The sequence below is a fragment of the Hypanus sabinus genome, chromosome 6 (genome assembly GCF_030144855.1).
Source record: "Hypanus sabinus isolate sHypSab1 chromosome 6, sHypSab1.hap1, whole genome shotgun sequence".
Lineage (NCBI taxonomy): Eukaryota > Metazoa > Chordata > Chondrichthyes > Myliobatiformes > Dasyatidae > Hypanus > Hypanus sabinus.
In genome coordinates, this window is record NC_082711.1 from 46,260,060 (window position 1) to 46,277,740 (window position 17,681).

At 40.1% G+C, this 17,681-nt stretch overlaps 2 protein-coding genes across 5 annotated transcripts in view; one reads left to right on the forward strand and one right to left on the reverse strand.

The window, feature by feature from the left end:
- Nucleotides 1-1,195, reverse strand: part of pdss1 (prenyl (decaprenyl) diphosphate synthase, subunit 1) — a 40,626-nt gene extending 39,431 nt beyond the window's left edge. The window contains exon 1 of one of the 2 annotated variants that reach the window (XM_059972057.1): nucleotides 1,035-1,195. In XM_059972057.1, the coding sequence (XP_059828040.1) occupies nucleotides 1,035-1,184 (150 nt within the window). In that variant the 5' untranslated portion in view covers nucleotides 1,185-1,195. The remainder of the gene's footprint in view (nucleotides 1-1,034) is intronic. The other variant, XM_059972058.1, reaches the window with a different exon arrangement.
- Nucleotides 1,196-1,411: 216 nt separating this feature from the next.
- Nucleotides 1,412-17,681, forward strand: part of LOC132395439 (protein adenylyltransferase SelO-like) — a 68,354-nt gene continuing 52,084 nt past the window's right edge. For 2 of the 3 annotated variants that reach the window (XM_059972048.1, XM_059972051.1), the window contains exons 1-4: nucleotides 1,412-1,954; nucleotides 9,982-10,100; nucleotides 10,830-10,958; nucleotides 12,043-12,107. In XM_059972048.1, the coding sequence (XP_059828031.1) occupies nucleotides 1,687-1,954; nucleotides 9,982-10,100; nucleotides 10,830-10,958; nucleotides 12,043-12,107 (581 nt within the window). In that variant the 5' untranslated portion in view covers nucleotides 1,412-1,686. Of the gene's footprint in view, nucleotides 1,960-9,981; nucleotides 10,101-10,829; nucleotides 10,959-12,042; nucleotides 12,108-17,681 lie in introns of all 3 variants that reach the window. The other variant, XM_059972050.1, reaches the window with a different exon arrangement.

Genomic DNA, 17,681 nt, shown 5'->3' on the forward strand with positions numbered 1-17,681 from the left:
AGGTGGGGGGGGGGGGGGGGGAAGAGATAAAAACAATCGCTGTCCTCTAGTCATCTTCCTTGTGCCCAGTGAAGATTTAAAAATCTCTGCTACAGCTGAAGAAATCTCCTGTAACAGTTAAAGAAAAATCTTACCTAGTCCTGGGGAATTATCCATCTTTTAGGTCAATAAGGGATCAGATTTCTATTTGATTCACCTTCTTCTTCACCAAGTTCTCCAACTACCATGCCTGTTTCCTTTGTGAATACATGTGAAAATGTTCTGAAGAGGGGAGTAAAATCAGAATGAGAAGCAACAGGACTAGGGAGTCCTCATGTATGATTCCATAAAAGTTGTCTTGTAGCTTGAGACTGTGTTAAGATAGGCAATTCATTTTGAGAGGACTAAAATATAAAAGCAATGATGTAATGTTGAGGCTTTATAGAGCATTGGTCAGACTGCACTTGGGAGATTGAGAGCAGTTTTTGGCCCCTTATCCAAGAATTGTAGAAAGTCCAGAGGAGGTTCACGAGAATGCTCCCAGAAATAAAAGGATTAATGTACGAGGAGTGTTGATGGCTCTGTCCCTCTACTCAATGGGAGTTTAGAAAAATGAGGGGTGAATATCATTGAACTCCACTGAATATTTATAAGGTACTTATTGTTAGCAGTGAACTGTGACGCTCATAGCTCACAAATAAATTATATTCCTCAGTGCCATGCATGGACCATTCGACCGCCATTTCCCTCTTACATAATGAAAACTATTCGTGGTCTATATTGGCATCTCAGCAATTCATTTCACTCTACAATCTTTGCAGTATCGTTGTTGTATGATGATACTTGTTCTGTTTATGAACTTTACGCAAGCGATGAACTTCAGTGCACCTTTGACAATAAACTAATCTGAGCCTGAATTTTCGCAGACGTCAGGTTTGACTATGAGGCTTTGCCCCAGTTCGCCCTAACCGAAAGCACGGACCGCGGTTGTACCACAAAGCATGATGACCTTGCCCTTGTTTCCACCCCACCCCAATCGCCCCCTTTCTTCTCACCTTGGCGGGGGCGCGCCCACCATCTCCGGCCACGAGCAGCTCGGTCGGACGGCCCCGGTAGCCGTTAAAAACGCCGCACCCACTCAAAACCCCTCCCGCCAACAGCTGCTTTCCATTCCACATGCACCGACGGCTCAACGACAGCGCCATTTTTACCGGCCTCTGTCCTTAAAGCCGGCGAAGGAGCCTGGGAGCGCGGGCTCGACCAAATCATAGTGGGCATTTTCTTTATTTTAATCGCTGCAATGTCTAGAACAACCTAACTAGGAATTAAAAAAATCTATATTGTTTTTAAAAATCCGAGTGACTTTTTTTAAAGGTTGAAAGTTAACGCAGTTTCACCCGGAACTTATTCTGGTTAGTAGGTCATTCCGAGTGGAGTTCGCTCTTGTTGTGGTTCCTATGTGATGTTGCTTTTGGCGTAGCTCCTCTTTTTGCCGTGATTTATTTCAAAACTGTCCTTTTTGACAAATCGTACCTCATACTGAGTATTTTATTGAATCAAGTTGCTACTTGGAATTTCATGGTGTCAATTAATGTTTATATTTTTCTCTAAGAAAAATCAAAATCACCAACAGTGAAATTTTTTTCGTGCTGGTGAGTGCCCGAGCCAGACATCGTTCAAGATGTGCATCTGTTGGTTCCTGTTAAAATGAGACGAATGAATTTACAGAGGACTCTGGCTGGAACAATGCTCAAACATGGTCTAATGAAGATTCTTGTGTGGTTGCTTTCTGTATCAACCATTGGGATTTTCTCTCAAGGAGGAACAGACTTTGAAGCTGCTGCTGTGTCTGAATGCAGTTCAGTTGATAGTAATTTTTATTCGATTAAGGGTGATGATACTTTGGGTTACAACAAAGTTAATCATAAAAGGTCATCAATGGATGGGTGGAATTTAACTTCACAGAAGTTATTAGGTAAAGTAAGTAATTTTCTATGCGTATAGTATAAATATTAAAGTAAGTCAAGTTTTTAAGGGCCTGGAATAGTTAGGAGGTCAATATAACAGCACTTTATATTGACCTGTGTTGGAGAAAAATGTGTTGCAATATTATAAAGATGATGAGTGAATTGGTACATTTTGGAAAATATTTGTGGCTTCTGCCAGGCTCTTTTCACCAATTATCCATGTCTATATTCATATACCCACCTCAGCTCAGTGTGACAACCTTGTCACTCAGATTCCCTTTAAGCCTACAGCCTCTAGTTTTAGAATCCCCTACACTGGGGAGAAAGTCGGCATTCAAATAGGTGAATTATAGAGTGAGGTTGAGCAGTCACCTTATTTATACCTCTTCATGATTTTGCATATTTCTGTAAGGTCACTCCTCAGCCTCCTGTGCAGCAGAGAAAACATTCCACAGCTTAACCATTCTTTCCTTGTAACTTAAACCCTCTATTCCCAGCAATGACCTTCTAAATCTTATATACACCCTTTCTAACTTAATCACATCCTCCCATTAGATAGGCAACCAAAACTATGCTCTATAGTCCAAGTGTAATCTCACCAACACTTTATACAGTTGCAACATGTCTCAACTCTTGTATTCAATGCCCTGACCAATGAAAGCAAGCATGCTTCATTTACCCGTATTGCCACTTGCAGGAAATTATGTGCTTGTACCTGAAGTTCTATTTTACAACACCTCAGGACCCTGCCATTTGGGTAGATCCTGCTCTGTTTTAACTTCGTAAAATGCAATGCTTCTCTCTTGTGTGAGTTAAATTCAGTCTGCTGTTCTTTGTCCTATTATCCCAGTTAACGTCATACAATACAGAAACAAGGACTTTAGCCAAACTTGCCCACATTGATCAAGATGCCCAGCTAAGCTAGTCCCATCTGGCTGAGTTTGGTACATATCCCTCAAAAATCCAAGTGTCTTTTAAATGTCGTTAATATATCTGCTCAACCATTTCCTCTGGAGTTCATTCCATGCGCACAAGAGATTCTACAGATGCTGGAAATCCAGAGCAACATAGAAAATGCTGGAGTAACTCAGTAGGTCAGACAGCATCTACGGAAATGAATAAACAGTCAATGTTTTGGGCTGCGACCCTTCTTCCGGTGGAAAGAAAGGAGGAAGAAGCCAGAATCAGAAGGTGGGGGGAGGTGAAGTAGTAAAAGCTAGAAGGTGAATATAGTTGAGGGAATTGGTTGGTTTATTAAAGAGATCAGGAAATAGTTTGATCAAGAAAGGGGAGAGAGGTGTCAGAAATGGACCAAGTGAATTTAAGGGCAGGGTGGTGGTTGGAAGCAAAGTTGATGAAATTGCCAAGCTCAGTTTGGATACATGAGGCAGCACCAATGCAGTTGCAAAGTTAGCATAGAAAGAGTTGGAGAGCATTATCAGGAAAGGCGTGGAACATGGATGGTTCCACGTAGCCAACGAAAAGGCAGATATAGCTGGGGCCTATGCGGGTGTCTGTGGCTACATCTTGAGTGTGGAGAAAGTGGGAGGTCCAGAGGAAGAGCTGTTTAGTTTGAGGGCCAGATGGAGGAGGATGCTGATGGACGGGAGTAAGAAATGGAGTGCTATCAGGCCTCCTTGATGGGGGATACAATTGCATAGGAACTAGAAATCCATGTTGAAAATGAGGTGATCAGGAATTGAAAGTTGTTGAGATCGACAGCATTTGAAACATCACAGATGTAGGTGGGAAGGGACTGAACCAAATGGAATAATATGGAGTTTGTATGTGGACACAAGTTCAGTGGGGCAGGAGCAGTCAGAAACAATTGGCTGGATAATCAAGTTTGTGGATCTTGGGTAGGAGGTAGAAATGTGGGAACTATGAGGCTCATGACAGTGGATGGGAGATCTCCAGAGTTGGTGATGGTGTTGGAGATAATGTCCTGATGGTGCTCAGTGGATCTTTTTCAAGAGGAGGTAAGAGTAGGTGTCTGAAAGTTGTTGCCTAGCCTCTGCGAGGTAGAGGTCAGTTTGTCACACTACAACAGCACCCCCTTTGTCTGTAGAGTTGAAGGTAAGGTTGGGATAGGAACGGAGAGTGGAGGGCAAGGTTTGAAGAGGAGAGAGGAGTGCTGGAGTTAAGACTGTTAATGTCTCATCTGCAGTTAGAGATGAAAAGATCTAGAGCAGGCAGTAAACAGGCAGTGGAGTGTCCAAGATGTCATTCCATGTGTGGTCCATTCTCTGGGTGAAATAGTTGCCTCTCAGGTTCCAATTAAATTCCTTCCTTTTCACTTTAAACCTATACCCTCTATTTTTTGATTTTCAAACCTTGGCAAAGAGACTGGATTCAGCTTATTTATGCTCCTTATGATTTTATACACCTGTATTAGATTCTCCTATACTCCAGTAAATAATGTCTTAGCCTGCTCAACTTCTCTCATTAATTCAGTCCTTCGAGTGCTGGCAACATCCTCGTAAAACTTTTCTGCATTCTTTCTAACTTGACATTTTTCCTCTAATAAGCGGACTAAAACTGAACACAATATTCCAAATGTGGCCTCTCCAATATCTTGTACAACTGCAACATAACATCTCAGCTTCTATACTTGGTGCTTTAACTGATGAAGGCCAGCATGCTAGAAGCCTTCTTCACTATCCTGTCTACCTTTTCCTGACCTTATCCTGACTCCATTTTCACTAGACCATGTACTTGTACTCTTAGGTCCGTTTATTTTACAACAATCCCCAGGACTCTACCATTCACTGTTAAAATTCTACCCTGATTTGTCTTTCCAAATTGATAGGCAGACAGACATGCTTTATTGATCCCAAGGGAAATTGGGTTTTGTAACAGTCGCACCAACCAAGAATAGTGTAGAAATATAGCAATATAAAACCATAAATAATTAAATAATAATAAGTAAATAATGCCAAGTGGAAATTAGTCCAGGACCAGCCTATTGGCTCAGGATGTCTGACACTCCAAGGGAGGAGTTGTAAAGTTTGATGGCCACAGGCAGGAATGACTTCCTATGACGCTCAGTGTTACATCTCGATGGAATGAGTCTCTGGCTGAATGTACTCCTGTGCCTAACCAGTACATTATGGAGTGGACGGGAGACATTGTCCAAGATGGCATGCAACGTGGACAGCATCCTCTTTTCAGACACCACCGTCAGAGAGTCCAGTTCCATCCCCACAACATCACTGGCCTTACGAATGAGTTTGTTGATTCTGTTGGTGTCTGCTACCCTCAGCCTGCTGCCGCAGCACATAACAGCAAACATGTGGCCACCACAGACTCGTAGAACATCCTCAGTATCGTCCGGCAGATGTTAAAGGACCTCAGTCTCCTCAGGAAATAGAGACGGCTCTGACCCTTCTTGTAGACAGCCTCAGTGTTCTTTGACCAGTCCAGTTTATTGTCAATTCGTATCCCATTCGTATTGTAACACCTTCCACCTATTTGAAATAAACTCCTATTTGCCATTCCTCAGCCCACTTAACCAGCTGAACAAGATCCCACTGTAATTCCTGATAACCATCTTCACAGTCTATGACTTACCCTCATTTAGTTATTCTAGACTCTGCTGTAATCTGAGATAACCTTCTTCCTTGTCCACTATACCACCAATTTTGGTGTTATCTGCGGACTTACTAACCGTGCCACAACCATTCTTATCTAAATCATTAGATATGTTCAACAAACAATGGAAGATTCAATATGGTGGCATAGTACTGACTGCAGGCCTCCAATGCAAAGCACAACTCTCCACAACCACCCTCTGCCCCCTACCCCAAGCCAGTTTTGTATTCTATAGGCCAGCCCACCCTGGACCTCACATGATCTATCCTCTGGGCCAGCCTCCCACTCGGAAACTTGTCAAAGGCCTTCCTAAAGCCCAAATAGACAATGCCTACTGCCTTGTCCTCTCAAAAACTCTTGTTTACCTCTTCCAAAAAACAATCAAATGGTACCAATAGATTTTCCATGCAAAAGCCATGCTGACTATCCCTAATCAGTCCTTGCCTTTCCAAACATAGGTAGGTCCTTTCATAATACCCTCTAGTAATATTCCTACCACTGACATTAGGTTTATTGTTTATCCTTGCATCTTTTCCTAATACTATCCAATCCCCAGTCTTTGTGACCTCAACTGTGGCTGAGGATGATACAAATATCTCTGTCTTTCCACAATGTCCTAGAATATGCTTGGTCAGGTATCTATATAATTTAAGATCATATGTACCTTCTCTTTTGTAATGTGGATATGTTTTAGGACATTTCTATTCTGTTCCCTGAATAACTTTGCTTCTGCAAGGTAATTACAGGTGAGAAGTATTAATTTAAGATCTCGCCCATGTCCTGTGACTCCACCACTCCACCATGGACAACCACATTAATCCTTCTGGGGACTACTCTCTCCTTGGGTAGCCTTTTACTTACATAATCTCTTAGAGTTCTCTTCTATCTGTCAGAAATATCTCATGCCCTCTTTTCACTTTTCTAATTTCTGTCTACATCCGTTATACTAAAAGGTTTTGCTTGATCCCAGCTGACTGTACTTGACATATCACTCCTTTTTCCTGATCAGAGCCTCAATATTCCTCATCAACCAGGATTCCATCATCCTGCCAGTCTTGCCCTTCACTTTTACAGGATCTTGTTGGCCCCAACACTCTCATCATGTTGCTTTTAAAAGCCTCCCACTTGCTAGATGCCCCTTAACCCGCTAACAGCTTCTCGCAATAAACTTTTGCAAGTTCCTGTCTAATGCCATCAAAATTAGCCTGGCCCAGTTTAGCTTGTTGGCTAATTCTATCTTTTTCCATAACTAAGAACTAATAAAATTATAGTCACTGGTCCCAAAGTGCTCCTCCACTGATACATCAAACAGTGCTTCATTTCCCAACGCGAGGCTGAGTGTTGCCCCCTCAATAGAATGGTCATTAGCAGATGGCACCGAAGAACTTTTCTGGACACAATGTACAAACTTGTTCGTCCCCATGCACTATTACAATCACAGTCCATATTAGGGAAGTTAAAATACTCCTACACTACTACCCAGTTATTCCTGTAGCTATCTGTGATATTTCTACACATTTGGTTCTGTAATTCCTGCTGATTATTAGGGTGGTTATTTTAACCCATCAAGGTGATCACCCCTTCCTTAATTCTAAGTTCTACCCATATATTGGTTTAACACTCAATATTCTCTTGAAGTACTGTCCTGATGTTCTCCCTAACAAATGACACAACCCTTTCTCATCTTTTACCTCTATCATGTTTGCAGCATCTATACTTCAGAACATTGAGCTACCAGTTTTGCCCATCCCGCAACTATGTTTATGTAAGAGCTATACAGTAATATACCCAGCAAGCAGACCTCTACAGCCCTTCAGATTTCCAAAAATTCAGAACCCTCTGGGTGAAATTATATCACAAACAAGAGAAAATCTGCAGATGCTGGAAATCTGAGCAACACACACAAAATGCTGGAGGAACTCAGCAGGCCAGGCAGCATCTATGGAAAAAAGTACAGTTGACATTTCAGACTGAAACCCTTCGGCAGGTCTTTGGCCCGAAATGTCGACTGTACTTTTTTCCATCGATACTGCCTGGCCTGTTGAGTTCCTCCAGCATTTTGTGTGTGTTGCTTGAGTGAAAATATTTCTTGTCATCTCTATTCCAAATGATACTATTTTATTGAGACTCTGACCCCTGTTCTGGGAAATCCAGACCGGAGAAATGTCTCTTGTACATTTCCTCTTCCTTAAAATTCTTTTTAAGGATCTGGGCAGTACAGGCAAGGCCATTACGTATTGCCCATCCTTAACTGTCCTAGAGAAGATGATGATCAGCTGACTTTTGCAATTGCTGCAGTTCCTTTGGTGAAGATATTCCAACATTTATACATTTCAATGAGATCATCTCTCTTCCAAACTCAAAAGTGCACCGGGCACATCAGCTTACTATCTCCTTAGATGAGGAACCTCCCCAACACAAGAATCAATCTTAAACCGATTTAACTTGTATCTGTAGTTGTAATTTCTGTAATTCTAACTTTGAAACTTACTCCAGCAATTGTTTCAAGGAGTTAGTTCCCATCTATGTGGTGATAAATCCTTTCTGCAGTTCCCTAGCAAGTTTCTGCAGGTTTGACCTCAAGCCCTCATAACTCCAGAAATTGGTTGATTGTTGTTAGCTGTTGTTACTGTTGTTTGCTGATAAGTTAGTTTGAGGAAGAGACAATTTTTATCTACTCAATACTGAAATTTTTCTTAAAAATTCAATGCACAGTCGTACCTTAGAAGCTATAAGAGCGGGGAAGAAAAGCCTTGTAGCCTTTTTTTGTATATGAAGAATGTCTTTTACAAAAATCTTCAGAATACAGTCTGTTTTTAGAAGTACAGTGGATTCTGGTTAATTGGGACACATAGGGATCAATGCATTTTGGCTCAATTAAGTCTCTGTCCCAATTAGCTGGTTTTAATTGAAATAGTATAAAAGATATAAAAAAAGAAACTACCATTTAACTGAGTAGCAAATTATGTATTTAAATTAAGTATAGAACAAGTTAGAACTTGACCAGAACTACTACAGTACTATAAAACTGTGTATTAGTTTCTGATATCTATTGGCGGAAGAATTCATCCATTTTCTCTTGATTGACTGTAAATGAACAAAATCAGCGCAGACATCTCATGCAGATAATGAAGTGCTTCGAAATAAAAAACAAAATTATCAAAAATCACTTCTTTACGAATTTGTGTCAGTTGGCCCAGTTGGATATCATAACACATGTACACGCAAAGAACGCTATCCATAAACTGTTCGCTCTAAGCACTGTGTGGTGTCTAAACGGTACACAAGTACACGCTGCTGATGCTAGTTAGAAACTGTTTGGAAGCAGTCTCCTGTCCCAGTTGAGCAGCAGAGTGTCCCAAATAAATGAAGGGAAACCTGGCTATTTTCTTGATTTGTTTTTGTTGTTTAAGAATTGCTGAAAATAACTGGCTGCCCCAATTAACCTTTTGGGCCAGTTTACTGGAATCCACTGATTAATTCACCAAAATTATACTTTTCCTCTTCAAGAGCAAACATGAGGAACAAGACCTTATATACCGGCTGGATAGGAACAAGACCTTATATACCGGCTGGGTAGCCTCCAACCTGATGGCATGAACGTTGACTTCTCTAACTTCCGTTAATGCCCCTCCTCCCCTTCTTACCTCATCCCTGACATATTTAGTTGTTTGTTTTTTTTCTCTCTGCCCATCACCCTGCCTGTTCTCCATCTCCCTCTCATGCTCTCCCCTCCCCGTTTCTGTCTCCTGAGGCCTCCCGTCCCATGATCCTTTCCCTTCTCTAGCTTCACTTTCCCTTCACTTTCGCCAATCACCTTTCCAGCTCTTAGCTTCAACCCACCCCCTCCGGTCTCCTCCTATCATTTCGCATTTCCCCCTCCCCCCACTACTTTCAAATCTCTTAGTATCTCTCCTTTCAGTTAGTACTGACGAGGGGTCTCGGCCCGAAACGTCGACAGTGCTTCTCCTTATAGATGCTGCCAGGCCTGCTGTGTTTCACCAGCATTTTGTGTAGTTTCTTTTTTTCAATCTTCCTTTGTGTTTCTCTTCATTCCCCCTTACCTCTTTCTACCTTCTTTTACTTTGACTTTCCCTCTTCTAACAGAGATTTTACTCTTTATTCTTACCATTTCTCTCCTGCTCTGCACTCTCCCCTATAACTTTAACACCTCTTTCAAACTCATATGCTTCCTTCCTCTCTTTCATCTAAATTTTATCTCTCTTTCTTGTTCATCCTTTTCTATTCACCTTTGTCCTCCGTATTCCCCTTTTCAACTAATCAATGAAGATAATGGAGTGTAATATAATTGTAAACATTGTTCACTTACAAGAATAGGAAAAGGAACTTGCTCTGTTGAGGCCACACTTTCTAACCAATGTTAAGTTTAACCTCAATAGAAGTATTCCGCTATTTTGAAATTTTATTATCATTTTTATTACAGATTCTTTTCCACTCGACCCTATCAGACAAAATTATGTGCGCCAAGTAAGAGAATGTATTTTTTCTGCAGTCCAGCCAACACCTTTCAAGTCTCTGGTCACGCTGGTAGCAGTATCAAAGGTTTCCATAGACCATCATGGTCCTTTATGTTGATACAAAATAAGTAGATTAAATGGGCACTTACATTGGAATTAGTTTTGTGCTAAACAAATTTGTATTATTAGTATTAATATATAATGCTGCTTGAGATTATAACATAATTGTGTAACTTTTACCCTTTTTTCTGCCACTCATGACAAACTTCATCTACCAACTTGACTGAGAATATAGGAACAGGAAAAAGCCATTTAGCTTTTTGCACCTGTATGCTTTTTTAAAATTAGATGGTGGTTCATTTCATTTACGTGTCTTGATTACCATTCCCTTAATATTCTTTGCTGATACAATCCCAACTATTTCATTTTTGAAATTTTCAATTCATCTTGCACAATGAAGTTAAACAAATGTTTGATTCTAAACCCGTATGTAATAAATAGCGCTGAAGTATGTGATTCTCAATTTTCTTCATACATATTATGAAAAAAATCTGGTTATTCATGTTATTTCATAGTGTATTTTGCAATGTACATCAACTACATACTGTTTATTGTAAACTGTGCATCTTAATTTGTATAAATGATAAGATTGGTTGTAGTATAATATATTCAGATTTTCATCCCCCTTAACTTTTAGTGATTTACTATTTTATTTTATTTAACTTTTTAACCATGTAGATTCAGTAAAATGAAAAATCCAGCATGACCACATAAAACATAGTAACTGTTCTTTAATGTACAATATTTATATCAGGAAGTTGTGGAAGATATTTTGGACTTGGATGCTTCCATTACTGTGACAAAGGAATTTATTCAGTTTGTTAGTGGAGCAAGAGTTCTGCCTGGATCAATCCCTCTAGCCCACAGATATGGTGGTCATCAGGTAAAATGGATGTATGTTATTTAAATCCTTTGTAAAACTTTCAATGTAATTTGAAGCAATTGTTGTACCAATGTTTTTATTTTTTTGTTGGAGGAGTGGTTCAGTGGTGCTGCCTCGTGGTTCCAGTTTTCTCTTATTTCTTTCTACATCCCAAAAATGTATTGGTTGGCGGTAAATTGGCCACAATGTAGGTGTGTGAATCAATGCTGACCTAATTTTCTATGCACATTGGAAAACACACAAAATGTAGAAATTTATTTGATATTCAAGAAGGTGAGAAGTAATTGATGCTTGGAAACTCTAGTACCCTCAAAGGATCTTTACACCTGTCTCTGATTTGGGCCGTGCTGACATATATTAGGATGGTCATAACTTTGTCTTTGAATAAGAAGGAAGGCACAGTTGTAGAAGAGTGGTTAAAGAAAAAAATTGTACTTTGATATAAACTAGGTAGTGGCAGGTGGATTTTCAAACTGTTAAGTGGAATCTGGGGCCTTATTGAATGGAGAGGGAGTGCAAGATTAGGACCCTAATGAGGGGAAAGTGTAGAGGAACTAGAGCCCCAGTGGGTGGAAAAGGAGCCTGGGAATCAAGTCCCCAGTAAGTAGTAAAGGATCTTGGGAACTAGAGACCCAGCAAATGAAATGAAACCCAGTAAAATGAAAAGGAGTAAGGGAACTGGAGCCCTAGAAAGTCAGGAGGGATGACAGCAAACCATTGGGATATCCAAATAGTCAGAAAGTAGATTGTCAGAGTTTTTACTGTACTGGGTTGTAAAGACCAAATTATGTCTGGTTCATTTGCTGGACTTGGTAAAAGTAATTTGATCTCTGCTAGAAATGGCGAGCAGCTCTTCAGTTTAGAATAAAATTGGTTGTTATGTCCTGATGTGCTGAGCTCATTATCCTTATTCACCAGTTGCATGAGCAAAGTTCATATGGTTCCAAAATTTGTGGCACATTTTATTTGGAAAATGACAACCAGATGGCTAATAAGTGTACATTTTCAACTGACATTTCTTAAAAGATGTTTTCTTGTGAATTTGCAAATAGACTGATTAATTTTTTTCTGTCTTTTTACTCAGTTTGGTGTTTGGGCTGGTCAACTAGGCGATGGAAGGGCTCATTTTCTAGGAGCATATGTCAACAGGTAAATAAAGAAATTAATAAGTTTGAACTGAATGTCTATAATTTGACCTACGTAGAAAAACATGATAGAGGAATTCAGCAAATCATGACAATGAACATCATTAACAATGTTTTATATAAATTTATATAAATTATAAAAATCTTGTAAGATCTTAAGCTATACAAGACTATTAAGACATAAGAGCAGAATTAGGCTATTCAATCCAACAAGTCTGCTCCACCATTACATCATGGTGGATTTATTATCCTTCTCAACCCCATTCTCCTGCCTTCTCTCTGCAACCTTTGATGCTCTGATCAATCTAGAACCCATTAACCTTCACTATATATATAGACCCAATGACTGGGCCTTCACAGCCATCTATGGCAATGAATTTCACAGATTTACCACCTTTAAGTTAAAGAAACTTGTCCCTCTATATGGAGATTGTTGCCTCTCATTCTGGACTCATCCACTATAGGAAACATCCTCTCCACATCCACTCTATCTAGGCTCTTTAATATTTGATAGATTTCCATGAGATTCCAAATTCCAAACCCCATTCTCCTAAACTCCAGTGAGTAGAGGGCCAGAGCCATCAAATGTTCTTCATATATTAACCTTTTCATTCCTGGGATCTTTCTCATGACCCTCTCCAATGCTAGCACAACTTTTCTTAGATAAGAGACCAAAAAATGCTCATTATACTCCCTAATGCTGATTGACTGCACTTTTGTATTATAATCCTCTGGAAATGAATGGCAACATTGTATTTGCCTTCCTTACTGTTGTGAATTTAATATTTCAGTTATATTTGAGTAATCTTATATATATATATATAGGTGTGTGTGTGGGGGGGGGAGAGGAGAGGAGAGGGAGGGGGAGAGAGAGAGAGAGAGGGGGAGAGAGAGAGAGAGGGGGGAGAGAGAGAGGGGGGAGAGAGAGGGGGAGAGAGAGAGGGGGAGAGGGGGGGAGAGAGAGAGGGGGGAGAGAGAGAGAGGGGGAGAGAGAGAGAGGGGGAGAGAGAGAGGGGGAGAGAGAGAGGGGGAGAGAGAGAGGGGGAGAGAGAGAGGGGGAGAGAGAGAGGGGGAGAGAGAGAGGGGGAGAGAGAGAGGGGGAGAGAGAGAGGGGGAGAGAGAGAGGGGGAGAGAGAGAGGGGGAGAGAGAGAGGGGGAGAGAGAGAGAGGGGGGGAGAGAGAGGGGGGGAGAGAGAGGGGGGGAGAGAGAGGGGGAGAGAGAGAGGGGAGAGAGAGAGGGAGAGAGAGAGGGAGAGAGAGAGGGGGAGAGAGAGGGGGAGAGAGAGGGGGAGAGAGAGGGGGGGAGGGAGAGAGAGGGGGGGAGGGAGAGAGAGGGGGGGAGAGAGAGGGAGAGAGAGAGAGGGAGAGAGAGAGAGAGGGGAGAGAGAGAGAGAGAGTGGTTAAGCATTCTTGTTCTTTAAATAATTACAGGTTATATATAAAAATGTTACTTGCATAGATCATGCGATAGATGTACACCTCACTTAAAGACAAAGTCAGATGTGTATTTGCAGTCCTGTGCATTTCATTAAATTAATTCAGTGTTTTGAAGTTACAAAAAAAATTGGAAATGAGGTATTTTGGAAATGAACCCAAGATGGCGCCTGGAGCAAGGTGTTCAAACTGAGAAAAAAAAATGCTGCGAGGAACATTGAATTTAAGCAACATAACACATGCAGAGTCACTGAGTTAAAAAAAGGCCATAAACAGAAAAATTCAGGGTTCATAACGAATGAGTACTGGGTGATAATCATTAAAAAGCAGACTGATTAGCTTGATTACACAATGGCTAATTGGCTCATGTATACTGAACTATTGGTATTTTGAAGCAAATGAAATAGTCAATGATAAATGAGTGCCAATTTTGCTGAGCTCTTTAGGTTTAAAGGCTTGCTTCGAAGTTTGACAGCTCCAACCAAATATCAGAAGAGAGCTTTGCTGGTATTGTAAAGTGGTGCTGGAACACTTAGAGCCAAAACCATTGTTGATTGCAGAATGGTTCAGGTTTCATAAGCAGAATCAAAAGGAAGGGGAGTTCATTTCAGCGTACATGGCTGAATTGAAGAAATTGTCTGAGTACTGTCAGGGTGGTAATGGGCTAAGTGATGCACTGAGAAATCATTTAGTTTGCGGAATCTTAAAATAAGACATTCAAAAACAGTTCCGAACTGAAGTACAACTTGCATTCAAACAAGTAGTAGAAATTGCTGTATCAATGGAAACAGAACTAAATGAGTTGCAGTCAGGAATGAAAGTGAGCGTGAATAAAATTGCAGTGTTTAAACAGAAATTATCCTGGCCAAACAAATTGTGTTACTGTTGTGGCAGGGACTCATTCACCAAACAAATGCAGGTTTAAGGTGAAACGTGCAGAAAATGCAGCAAAGTAGGACACATGCAATGAGCACGTCAGGCAGACAGAAATAAATGGTCTGCACAAGGAAGAGAGAATGCTAAAGTGTCAACCTGTAATTTCAAAAAGAACATTAACCTGCATGCTGTTGATGAAAAATCTGATAGATGAAAGCAGTGGTCTGATTAAAATTTCTTGTAGGCAACATATCTGAGAAAGCTTCTGATGTGTATCAGGCAATTACTTGCCAAATGTGGCTTGGTTTTAAGCTGGAAGAAAGTTCGAGAAGCTTCAGCAGTTCAAGAAGCTTCAGCAAGTGTAAGCATTTGGCATTTGTGAGTACAGGTTTCTCCTGCTATCTGATGGTAGAGCGTTCCTATGAAACTATTTGTAAGCTGAAATGTTGTAAAGCGAAGAAGCTATTACCATTAATTAATATGGGAAAATTTTTTGAGCGTTCCCAGACCCAAAAAAATAACCTACCAAATAACACATGAAACCTAAAGTAGCACGAACATATAGTAAAAGCAGGAATGATATGATAAATGTACAGCCTATATAAAGTAAAAATATTGTATGTACAGTGTAGATTTTCTTATCAAAATTGGGAAGACAGCAAGCCAAAATCGATTTGGAGGGAAAAAAATTGGCACGTAAACACATGTGCACGTACACGCCTACAATGTGTACGCACGTACAAGCATATGCACACAACTGCCCGCACAAGGCTTCATGATCATGGTAGTCTTTCTTGGGGTAAGCACACATATAAAGTGGGCATCATTTTTTCGTAAAAGGGAAAGGAGAAGGAAGGTGTCCAGAGTTGTTAGACACACTTCCAACAGTCTCAGAGTCAATGCCTACAACCACCACATCAGATAGGCCTCAGAACCTGAGATTGTTTCAGAGCCACAAGCTTCACCACCCAAGCAGCGTGACCTCCTTTTCAGGAAAGGCATTACTTCACAAGAGTAAGAAAGCCTCCACAATGATGAAATATTTCAGCCTGAATGGAACAATTAAAAAAAAATTTGACTATAGTGTGATTGTATAGTAGTTGAGTTATATAGTATGCTGTGTATATAATGGAGATGTATTCTATTGAGTTTATAGCTAAGCAGGAAGTGTTGTGTATTTAATGTTTTAGTTATATTTGAGTAACCTTGTGTCTATATATATTTAAGCATTTTTGTTTTTTAAATATTTCATTACACATATGTAAAAATACATTAATTGCATATATCATGCAATACGAGTGCACCTCACTTAAACACCTCACAAAGTGCGACCCATATTTCATACTCCCGTGTGTTTTTTTGAATTAATGTTTAGTTACGAAACTTAACACTTACCACCACTGAACCTGCATTTTAACATTTAGGGAACCCTGCATAAGGACTCAAAGTCCCTTTGAACCTCAGAGTTTTGAATTTTCTCCGCATTTAGAAAATAGTCCACACCTTTATTCCCTCTACCAAAGAGCATGCACCATTTTTTCCCTCTACCAAAGTGCATGCACTGCTACTTTTTTGCCCATTCTCTCAAACTGCCTAAATTATCTTGAAGACAACCTGCTTCCTCAACACTACCTGACCCTCCACCTATCTTTATATCATCTGCAAATTAATCCAGTCATCAATTCCTTCATCCAGTTCATTGACATATAACATGAAAAAGATCCAGAACTACCCGATGCACAACAGTAGCCAACCAGAAAAGGCCTCCTTTATTCCCACTCTTTGCTTCCTGCCCACCAGCCAATCTTCTATCCATGGCCAGAGCAAACATGGAGTGGCTTCAATTAAAGACAATTGATGCCCTTGAGTGGCCCAATCAGAATCCTAACCTTAAGCCTATTGAACATCACTGGCAAGACCTCAAGATTGCTGTCCACCATCATTATCCAACTAATCTGGCACAGCTTGAGCAATTTTGCAAGAAGGAATGAGCAAATTTTTATCCATCACATTGTGCAAAGCTTATAGAGACTTAATCAAAAGACTACCATCTGTAATAGCTGGGGGTGGTGGTTCAACTAAGTACTGAGGGGGGATTAATACTTTTGAACTGCTGACATTTCAGTTATTGAATTTTTAGTTTTTCATGCTTTAGTATTTTCCCAGTTTTTTTGGTTCTACTGTAAGCAAAGGAACATATGATTCATAAATAAAAAAATTCAGTTAAATTAATCAAAATTCCTGTTTGTAATACTCATTTATGTGAATAAAGGATTGGGGGCTGAATAATTTTACAAGGCACTGTATACCTTGGTCAGACGAGCATAATTAACCCTTGCAGAGGTGTGCACTTACCTGCGAGATGGAAGATGGAAAATAGAATGATAATTTATATTTAAATAGCATCATCAATGTATACAATGCCTAAAGGAATGTGATGAAATGAAATTTGTCAGATCTGCAAAAGATGAAGCAGTGCAAGGGCATGAAATTGTTTTTTAAAGGATGAGAATTTTACAGTTGAAGCATTTCTAAAGTCAGCCAGAATAGAGCTGATGAACAAATGGGATAATGCAAATTAGGCTGCAGACTTGAGAGTTGTGAATGAGCGCAGGTTTGAAGATATTAATGAAAATGGCCAACTACCATTGCTTTCGAATATTCAGAGGTATTAGAATCATGAACATGAGTTTCACTAGAAGATAAGCTGAGGTAGGATGCAGTTAGGTAATGTTACAGAATTGTCTTAATATTAAAGTAGTCCCAAACTATTGTGTTGAAATATCACATCAAATTTCAAATTCATGCAGTTAGTTGTGAGATAGATGGAGTTGATGGTACGAGAATGGAGCTGGAAAGCAGGTAATAAAGATAATTGCATCAGCTTTTCCAATATTTAACTGAAGTAAATTTCCATTAATTCACAGTTGAAGCTTGATGACAGTTTGGGGATAATAGAAGAAATAAGCATGAGGAAGAGCAGCATTTTGGAACCATTAAATGAGACAGACGTGAACCTAAATCTATGGGGTATGCCCACTGGTTTTGGACTCTTCTACCCTGGGGAAACACTATTACCGTGCACCTATCTATGCCTCTCATGATTTTAAATATTTTGCCAAGGAATTGTGACCTAGCCTGCTGACCCATCCATATACTTCAGGCCTTTTAGACATGTCAACGTTCTTGGAAATCTTTTTCTGCACATCTTCCACTTTAACCACATGTTTCTTATAACAGGATGACCAAAACTGTACACAGTCCTCTA